The sequence below is a fragment of the Phasianus colchicus genome, chromosome Z (genome assembly GCF_987193195.1).
Source record: "Phasianus colchicus chromosome Z, bPhaCol1.hap1.1, whole genome shotgun sequence".
Taxonomy (NCBI): Eukaryota; Metazoa; Chordata; class Aves; order Galliformes; family Phasianidae; genus Phasianus; species Phasianus colchicus.
Window position 1 is genome coordinate 25833152 of NC_143476.1, and position 9816 is coordinate 25842967.

General features: G+C 50.1%; 1 protein-coding gene across 1 annotated transcript; it reads right to left on the reverse strand.

Moving 5' to 3' along the window:
• Window positions 1-4885: 4885 nt before the first annotated feature.
• On the reverse strand, window positions 4886-9122 carry KLF4 (KLF transcription factor 4). The gene is made up of 5 exons (XM_090131795.1): window positions 8999-9122; window positions 8806-8923; window positions 7766-8669; window positions 7529-7693; window positions 4886-5993 (listed from the first exon to the last, which is right to left on the reverse strand). Exons 1-5 carry the CDS (start codon window positions 9001-9003, stop codon window positions 5818-5820), a joined length of 1368 nt encoding a protein of 455 aa, XP_089987921.1. The 5' UTR covers window positions 9004-9122; the 3' UTR covers window positions 4886-5817.
• Window positions 9123-9816: the final 694 nt, after the last annotated feature.

Sequence of the window (9816 nt, forward strand, 5' to 3'; positions counted from 1 at the left end):
CAGTGAAATATTTTGCTTTCCACTGGAAAACTGCTTGATATTTGGTAACACAAAGAACAACCTGCTGCAGAGCCAACAAATTTAGCCATTCCTTGTCAAGAGAGGGAGACTGTTGATGAAATAGTGTGAACCAGAAATTGAAAAAGGACAGCCAAACCTAGTACATCGTAGTGCAAAGACAAACACATCCCTTTGGGTAGCCTCCTCAAGTAGCCAACAGCGTTATTGACTCAGTATGTTTGGAGCCTTAACACAGAATAAAACCTCATCCAGAGCTTAGAAAGTGAATTCCAACACGCTTCAGTAATCATCGTCAATGTTGCTCCAGTAGTTTATCAACATATTAATGTACAATATCCATTTTATCAGAAAAGAACATGATGATGGAATCTAGGCCCCAAGGAAATCGTTCGTGCTGGAAGATTCTAGATGTGAACTGGACATCAAACAGCATTGACGCCCATGAAACCCTCCCCGGGGCCCAATGTACAAATCAAACTCATGCACTAACCTCGAAAAACAGCTTTTTGTACATGTGAGCAAAGCCCTGTCTGCAGTATTTCTACGTGGAAGGAAGCATATAGCCAGCACTACCCCCTGGCCTTCCCTTGGCTGTCCAGGAGCTGGAAGCACAGTGCTCCTGCCAGCCATGAAGGCACTGAGGATGTACATGTGCTGACACCAAAAAACCCCGAGGAAGCATCCAGCAAATGAATTCCTGTGTTGGCAGTATGGTGTAGTCCATCAGATGATCTCTAATTTCTGCAGCAGTGGAGGAAATCCTTTGGAATATTTGTTTCTAAAATGAAGGGTCTTCAGAAACAAATACAGGGAAGCTCTATCATTTTGTTGAATATAGCCTGAAACTTTAATAACAGAGAACTTGAATGGCAAGATTTAAGCAAGCCTTAGCTTGTGCTTGATAAACAAGCACGTTGTACCCAAAGTAAAACCATGCAAAACTTTTTAGAGTTGCAGCAAGATGGCTGAGGTGATAGCAGCACATGATTACACTTCTGCTCATACAAGCTCCCTAGTGAAAGGAGCTCAGTGTTTTCCCTAAAACTTCTCATTAACAAAAGTCACAATGCTGCCCCATGCTGACCAAGCTCATATGAAAATGGCCGTCTCTGTTAGAAAGGAATCACAGTTTCATGAGTCCAGAAAGTAGCACTGCAGGGAAAAAGATCCCGCTGCTAGGTGCCTCCCAGGAGTAACTACTACGGACATTTGTCTTCTATAAAACTTAGGGCATGCATGGTCTAAATATAGAAGCATTCATAACGCACAACCCGCTTTTCCCCTCCTGCCTTTCACACAATTAAGGTTCCAACCCTGAGGGCTCACAGGTAAGCATCCAAAGGTGAAAAGGAGTCTAACAGATACCTATCTGCAGCCAGGGTGGAGAACAAGGCTGCGGAAACACCACCACCGCCCACCTCCGTGCCACAGAGACAACTTCAGCACTCAGTGGCAAGGCCCTTGGTGGCAATGGAAACGTCCCCTGGTAAGGAGAGCAGGGCAGACAACGAAACGTGAGTCATCCCGGTGTACTGCAGACAAGGGAATGTGGGTGTGTTACCCTGTGGCTCCAAGCCAATGTGACCTCAATTAAATTTTGGTGAATGATGGGCCTTCCCCTCTTTTATGTACATGCTCCTCTTGGTCTCCAAAGCTCAATGCACTGAGCACTTCATCCGGTGAGCTTTCCTGGCAAACATGAGGCAGCACACACTGTCATTCATGGTGGTGGTAGTGCTCCTCTTCCTCACCCAGATAGTTTCATTTGCTGTGCCTTAGGCTCACCTCCTCAAAGTGCTCCTTCCACTTCCAGACCCCTGCAGCACAAACGCTGGTCTCCACAAGCTGTGTGCATTTGCAACATACTCCTATCCTACTGTGTGACTAAGCTCACACAATCCCAAGGAACGAATACAGTTTGCAATGGGCTTGATTTGGAAGTGTTGGTGCTCAAATGCCGTTAAAGTGCTTGCCAGGGACTTCAGTGGAAGCAGGCTAGCTCTAACGTTGAGCACACTCCCATAGGAAACCTGTGTAAACTAATTCAGAGAACCGTTAGCACTCGAGGTGATTAACCACAAGAGCCTCAGATCTCCCCTTATTAAAGAGAAGGGGAATGAAATTCACTGATTCATATCAGCTTAATATAAATCCTGGTGAGATTCACAATTGACTTCAGCAGCAGCAGGATTTGGTAAACTCCACAAGCGAGAGGCAGCACTTTTCAAAGTACAGCTTCATGCGACAGGGGAGAGCTGAAGGCATTTCTACCGGATTACAAGTTTGAAGTACACAAACTCCCAGCCTGTAGCATATAGCAGACAAGTGCACGGCGGCGCAGTGGCTCTGAGAAGATTTTTATTCTGATGCCACTTTTGAATACTTGGCACCTAGTAGGCAGACATGTGTTATCTTGTTTAGAAAAAGCTCCATCTCCACATGCTAAACATGCTGGAGAGAGGTTTGGGCTGGGGGGGCGGGGGGGGTGGAATTAAGGATGGCTGCATTTTGACTGCAGAGATTTTTCTCTGCCACAGGAGCTTCTCCCTCCTGCAGCTAAAGTAATGCTTGGGGACAGTTCTGGCTGTGCTCACCCTATGTCAGAGAGGCCACCCCAAATAAACCCAGACACAGCTTTCAAGTGCCCAAGCCTGAGTGAAAGAGCACATGAACGTAGCTTTAGTAGTGCTAAACAAATCTTGAAAAACAAGACAACCTTACAAGGCTGCTTGGTGTTTTACATATGTTTTGCTAGATGCGTTTTTTGATATGTATTACTCCATTGCATCCATTTATGATCTTGCACCTAAGTTCAGTTCCAGGACACTAGACACAATGAAGCAGATGGCAAACACCATGCTATTGACACGCCGTGACTGCTCATTTAAGTACTTCCCAAGAGACCTCCTTAAGAACAAGGACTGCCTTTCCCAAGCTGCATACTGTGCTGCAAAAATTGTCTTTTGACTCCTGATCCATTTTGGAAACGGTTAAAGTAACAGTAGCACTTCTTTTTAAACTGTGTTTGTTCAGCTCTGGAAAGAAAGTCATACATGAAGACAGCTTAGCTAGGAACAAGAAAAAAAAAAACACATGTGGGAGAAGAGAACAAAGACCTATTTCAAGAATGCTATTGTTTGTGGAACTATAAACCTAGGGTCTATAAAACCATCAAAGAGAAACTGAAGTTGGCTTTAACAGATGCTCATTACAGCATGCTAGATCATCGTATGAAATTCTTAAGGTTTTATAATGACAGCACACTCGAAAATCAAAGAAAAAAGGTTTCTGAAATGAAAACTGCAGATTTCGGTACATATGGATGTGTTAGGCCATAAACGTACAGATTTAAGGCATTCTGAACAGCATTCATACAAAGGCAATCTTACAGCTACCCAGGCATTGGCCAACACTAGAGACAACACACTCCAGGCACACAGTGTGTCAGTTGCAACACTGACCTTGGATATCTCCTCCAGAATCCACAGGCAAGGCAACAGAAAAGGTCAGAAATGACGGTTTTAATTTTAAAAAGTTTTCACATGAAAGAAGCTTCAGATAAAGGATGACGCATAACTTTAAATTAGTTTTAAATACTTGCTATTTGCAAACCAAACAAGACATTCCTTACTCCCCATGCTACCTATAAACCAAACCAACAAAGATAGATTTCAGTTGAACAAAGCCTGGCTGGGAGATAAGGGGTGAGAAATACTTTCAGCATCATTATGTGACTTGGAGGGCTTTAGAACAAAAAGGTACCAGTCACCACACAAAACACACATCGAAGTATGTAATTTCATGTTGCATTTGGGAACAAGAAGTTGATATCACAACTCTTGCTTCCAGTGCTGAAAAAGAAAAAAAAAAAAAAAGGAAAAGAAAAAATAGGGATTGCTCTTGCCTGTAATTTACTTCCATGCTCAGCTTCATTCAACATTAAATATATATAAAATAGGCATCATATAAAACCAAGCTGCTAGCTGATTAACACTTAAAACTTAGTGGAAGAATCATTTCTGCCTTCTCTTTATAGGAGAGTAGTGAGAAAAACAGGTCCTATTCAGCGAGCATTCATGTTGAAATCATCTTATTGCTACATATTTGTGGAGAAAATAGAGCAGTGAGGTCCCTGAGGACAACTACAACAAAAGCAGTTAACTACCCAAGGCATGCAATGGGCTTCACTGCATTAACAGCAGCAAAGCAACTGCAGTTGAAGGTACTCTGGAGACTTTGCAACAACGCATCTTCTGCGTACAGCTACAATTTGCAGACTGCATGGTCAACATTCCCAACTCACGTTATGTGTACCACCATTCCTACAGAAGTTTTGGCTCTTCAAATACTGTTTTGCTGGCTTATGAAATTACCAGGGCAGAGCAGACTTCAAATTAAGTGAAACTTCCCTGTAATTCACTGCTAAAAGCTGTTTCATGATGCACTTTATTTCTTAATTTTAGTGTCTTTACGATGTTCACTCAGCTGATTTCCCTTCGTTCACATGAAAGCAGAAGTTACCACTAGCCTATCTGAGAAGCTCAGGAAAGTAAAGTTAGAAAATGTTACAGTTGAGCATGCAAAGTCTGATGAGACAAACAGACATACATCTTCTAGCAGGCAATTCTTTTACCTTAAAAATTTTTAATTCTCTAATATGCAGATAATTCAGTATTTAGAACAAAAAACATCTGTACACATTTTTCCCCTTGAAAAGACAAGCACTGCACTTATCCACCCTACCTCTCAGTGTCTTGAGAACACAAGTCTTCACCACTCCCTTTCCCTTAGGAAACTCAACCACTGACCAACACTTAACCTTTCTGTGGACATATCCATTCACAGAAGAAAGTTACAACAGTCATTCAGATAAAATATTATAGGTTTATTTAAAACTTATTTTCCACTTGAATATGCAAAATACAAACTCCAAAATGTTCCTTTTACTTCGTAGTTTACAAATATACAAAATAAAAGTTTGCTTAAATTTATATTACATATCTATTATGTAAAGAACTATATAGAAAACATTTGTTCTGCTTAAGGCATATTTGGGAATAAACCATTGTACAAAGTATTGCACATCGAAACCACAGTGCATTACAGACTGTCTGCATAAAGTTATTTTCTTAAGAAAAAAAAAAGATAAACCAGGATTATTTACCTGATTTAGGTCATAATTGGTGATCGGAAGACAAAAATATTTCCTTGTCAGATATGCAGCAGTTTGAGAACTTTGGCTTCCTGTTTTTGGTACCTCTAAACCCAACAGTCACTAAGCACCATGAAATAGGCTTTTAAAACATAACTCTGTACCTGAATTTTTCCTCCTCTTTTAACATTGTAATGGCTTTTGGAAGGAAGAAAAAAGGAAAGTACAAGATGACATTTACATCTAACATTGCATTGAAAGAAAATTTAAGGGAATGTCATTTCCCCGTGTAATATCCCCACCCTCCGAACTACACACAGTCTGTTTAACCCTGATATCCGTGACTTCTAGTCACTCCTTGGCATTTTGTAGTCCGGAAATAATTCAAGTTGGATTTACAAATGGAATGATAGAAGAAGATCCAGTCATTGACCCCAATGTTTTTGGTTTTCTTTAAAACGTATGTTAAAAAAAAAAAGTTGCAATGTCCATATGCAATTATCCCTCTTTCCACTCTTTTTGGAAGACTTCACCATGATTCTCTGTAGTGCTTAAACTGGGTTCTCCCCTTCTGGCGGAAAGCAGTCCTTGTGCTGTAAATACTGAATCTTTAAGGCAGTTAGCGAAAGATCCACTGCTTCCAATTAAAAGTGCCTCTTCATGTGTAAGGCGAGGTGATCCGACCTGGAAAATGCTCTGTCACACCGCTGGCACTGGAAAGGGCGGTGGCCTGTGTGTTTTCGGTAGTGACGAGTAAGTTCATCAGATCGGGCAAACTTCCATCCGCAGCCTTCCCAGTCACAGTGATAAGGTTTCTCACCTTAAAAAAAAAACCAAACATATCAGTCATGCTTTCTTTTTTTTTGTGGCAGTGTGTGTGGGGGGGAGAGGGGGAGGCTACCTCTGTTTTACACCACTTTTAACACTTTTAAGAAGAATCAAAGTGTCAAAGAAAACACAACAAAGTGCTTGAAGCAGTTGTGAACTACTAGCTAACTAACAGAAAAAGACAGTCTTGTCAAGACTTCCCACGTATTATAAGCCATTAACATTGCTGAAATCTTCTCTAAGAGGCTCACTTTGTGTCAAACAGTTTCGGAACACAGGAGTTCTCTTAGTAAGAGTTTATTTTTGCTGGCTAATGTTACATGATCAAGTATCAACCAGAAATAGCTCAGCAGAAAAATAATGTCTTTAGATAATTGTAGGTCTTGAGAATTAAAAACCGGTTGCAAACTGTTTTCATTAGCTCAGGTTGATTAACAACTCGATTTTTCTGTCTTCACTACAGCAAAACTTCTGTTGACTGCACAACAAATTTCTCTGACAATTACAGGCTCCGTCCTACACATCCTGGAGACCACGCTGACAGTCTCGGGCAGATGGGAGGAACCGCTCTTTGACCAATTTTTCTTCCTGCTGCTGTTAGCCTAGCCACTCAGTTACTGTTTCTCCCTTTCCAGTATCCTAGTCAGGAGAAAGTTGTGAATCAAATTCACAAACCAAGTATTTAAATTATGCAAATTCCCCAGGTTATTTAATCACTGTTACGGAATGCCTGCACTGGCGAAACCGTGCATGATGTACCTGCTTTCACAAGCTCAGTTATTGCAATATGGCATTCAGCTGCAAGGTTAAAGTTTGAACTTGGGCGCAGATACGCACTTTGGCAGATTTTATCTGAATTCTAGCAGTTGCCAATGAGCTGTTAAGCTCCATCTCATCACTGCTAGCTCAGGGGAAGATGTGTTCTTCCCACGTAGGAGCGGCACCAACCGCGGCATCAGTGACATCAACCAACGCAGCTAGAGACCTCAATCAAATCAGCACGGAGCCTGTCACCATTCACTTGGACATGGGACAGCAGCTTGCAGAGGTGTCAAGGCTTCAGTGAGCTGTTAAAGCTGAAAGCATGTCAGCGACACGCTCTCTCATGCTGGAGTAAGCCAAAACAAGACGGGTGTGCACGAAGCACCCAGCCACAAACAAAGAAAGCAGAACCTTAGAGAGAAGTCCACTCCTTTTTCAGAAGTGGGCTAACACTATCTACGGCAACAAATCCCATCAGATTCTCAGCTATCTGCTTATTAACCAGCCACACTACTGAAGAGGAGCAACAAACTTTATCCTCTGCAGGAAGCCCACCTGCTTCCACACCTGAGTAACTGTGTACCATTAAGTGAAAAATCCGGCCAGTAAGCAAAGGCTACTTAGGACATAACATGGCCAAGGCAAGAGAAACAGCACCCAGGAAAACCCAGCAGAGAACAGCCAGGACTCGTAATTTCAGCACTCCCCCTGCCTCTGTTTGCTGCCAGAAGGGGGCTCACCCCGATGACCCTATGCAGGCTTCACCTGTGTGGGTTCTCAGGTGCGCCTTGAGATGAGAGCTCTTGGTGTAGGTCTTGCCGCAGCCTGCATAGTCACAGGTGTGAGTGGCTGTTCTTTTTCGAGGCCACGACCGCCGTCCCCTCTTGGGCTTGGTCTCCTCTGGCAGGCAGCTCCCCGGCGGCATCAGCTCTGCAGGCAGAGAGGGAGGAGTGAGCGCGGCCACGGCCATTGCCTCGGGGCCACGCCGGCGGGGGGACTCACCTTGGTACTGCAGCGTGCCGGGGGGCAGCTGCTCGGGCAGGAAGGCGGGGTAGCCGGGGGCCGGGGGATACCCGGGGGGCAGAGGCAGCGGCGGGTGGCCGAGCCCCGGCGCGGGGGGAAGGCAGTCCCTGCTGCTCAGCATCTCCTCGGGCCCCAGCGAGGGCGTAGTCCGGGCCGGCAGCAGGCGGCCCATGGAGAAGTCGTGCTGCGGGGGGGGTCCTCGGGGGCCGCTCCCGTGCGGCGGCGGGGCCAGCGTGCAGGGCGAGCTGGTTTCCTGCTTGATTTTGGGGCACATCCGCGGCTGGAGGGGGCTGTAAGGAGCCCCGGGTCCCTCGGAGCCGGGCGGCTGGGCGGCGGCGGAGGGAGGGCCGCTCTTGGGGCTGAGCCCGGGGTGGCTGTAGTCGCCCACGGCCTTCACCACGAACTTGCCCTGCAGGCTGCCCAGCGGCGGTAGGGCGGCGGGCGCCGGCAGGTACACCGGGTCCAGGTCGGGCCGCATCAGCTCGGCCACGAAGCCTCCCGAGGGCGACACGTCGCTGATGTCCGCCAGGTTGAAGGGAGCGGCGGCGGGAGCCCCGTCGCGGCCGCCGCCGCCGTAGAGGAGTCCGCCGGGCTCGGCGCAGGGCAGCGGGTAGGCGAAGGGCCCGGCGGGGCAGGGGCTGGCGGCGGGGGCCGGAGCGGCGGCGGGGGACACCACCACCGCGGCGGCGGCGGCGGGCTCCTGGTGCATGAGGGAGTTGGAGAGGATGAAGTCGAAATCCAGCAGCTCATTGAACTCCTCGGTTTCGCGGCGCGGCCCCAGGGCGGGCGCGGTCTCCAGGTCCGACGGCGGCGGCGGCTCCGCCGGACGCGCCGTCAGCGCCGGCGGCGGCCGCTTCAGCTGCGACAGCTCCTCCCGCCACCTCTGCGGGGACACGGGCACGGCTCAGCACCCGGCCCGGCCCGCGCCGCTCCCGCCCCGGCCGCCCCGCTCCGCCGCCGCCACCTCCGCCGCCGCCGCCCCCCCCCGGCTCCGGCCCCGGCGCGACGCCGATACTCACGTTGCCGGGGCCCGCGGGCCGCGGCGCCTTCTCGCGGCCCGCGGCGCCCGCCGCGAAGGTGGCGATGGAGGGGAGGAGCGTGCCGCTGAGCGCCATCTCGCACTCGCCGGGGGGCTGCCTGCGGGGAGAGCGCGGCGCGTCAGGCGGCGGCGGCGGCGCGGAGATCGCTCCGGGCGCCGCGCCGGGCACCCACCGCATCCGCTCCGGTGCGTCCCGCCGAGCCGCCGCCGCCGTCGTCCCGCCGAGGAGAGTGAGGAGGAGAGGAGTGGGAGCGGCGATCCGCGCCGCGCGCCCGCGCGCAGAGCCGCCGGGCTGGAGGCGAGAGCGGGCGCGGGGCGCTAGCGGAGCCGCGGGGAGGCGGCCGCCGCCCGGCAACGCGGCTCTGGCACCGGCAGGGCGGCGGCGTGAGGCGCTTCCCGGGGAGCCGCGGCCATGGGGCAGCCGGGCGGGACGGACGGACGGGGCACGGTGCTGCCGGTGGGGAGGGAGGGGCCGGGCCGGCCCGCGCTCTGCCGCCTCCGCCGCCGCCCGTCCTCGCCGCGCCCCGCTCGGCACTGCCGTGAGTCCGCCACGGCCGCCCTTTTTATAACCTCACTTCACGCGCGCTCCGCCCGCCGTCGCCGTAGCGACGGAGAAAACAAACTGACACGTGGGGGGGGGGGGGCGGCACGCGCGGCGCAGAGGGAGGCGGAGGCAGGGGAGACGGGAGCCCGCTCTCGCCCCGCCCCGCGCCCCGCCCCGCCCCCGTGACGCAGGCGGAGGGCTGACGGCAACGCGGCGGGGAGTGAGGGGGCAGGGGGGAGGTTCGGGAATACCCGCGCGCGCGCGGGGCCGGGCGGGGCGGGGCGGGGCGGGGTGGGGCCGGGCGTGGGCCGCCGCGATATGACGTCACGCGGCGCGATATGACGCGATTGGGAATAAAGTACAAAAACTGCCGCAGACCGGAGTCGCGGAGATAATGAAAATCCGTCTCGGCGGTGGTGCCTTCGTTATCCCTTTCGCCTTCTCGGT

Excerpts from the sequence above, each read along its gene's own strand:
- KLF4 (XM_090131795.1), bottom strand. Across the intron at positions 8,670-8,805 it reads GGCCCGCGGGCCCCGGCAAC|AGGTGGCGGGAGGAGCTGTC; the intron begins GTGAGTATCGGC and ends GTGTCCCCGCAG. Across the intron at positions 5,994-7,528 it reads GCACCTGAGAACCCACACAG|GTGAGAAACCTTATCACTGT; the intron begins GTGAAGCCTGCA and ends TTTTTTTTTAAG.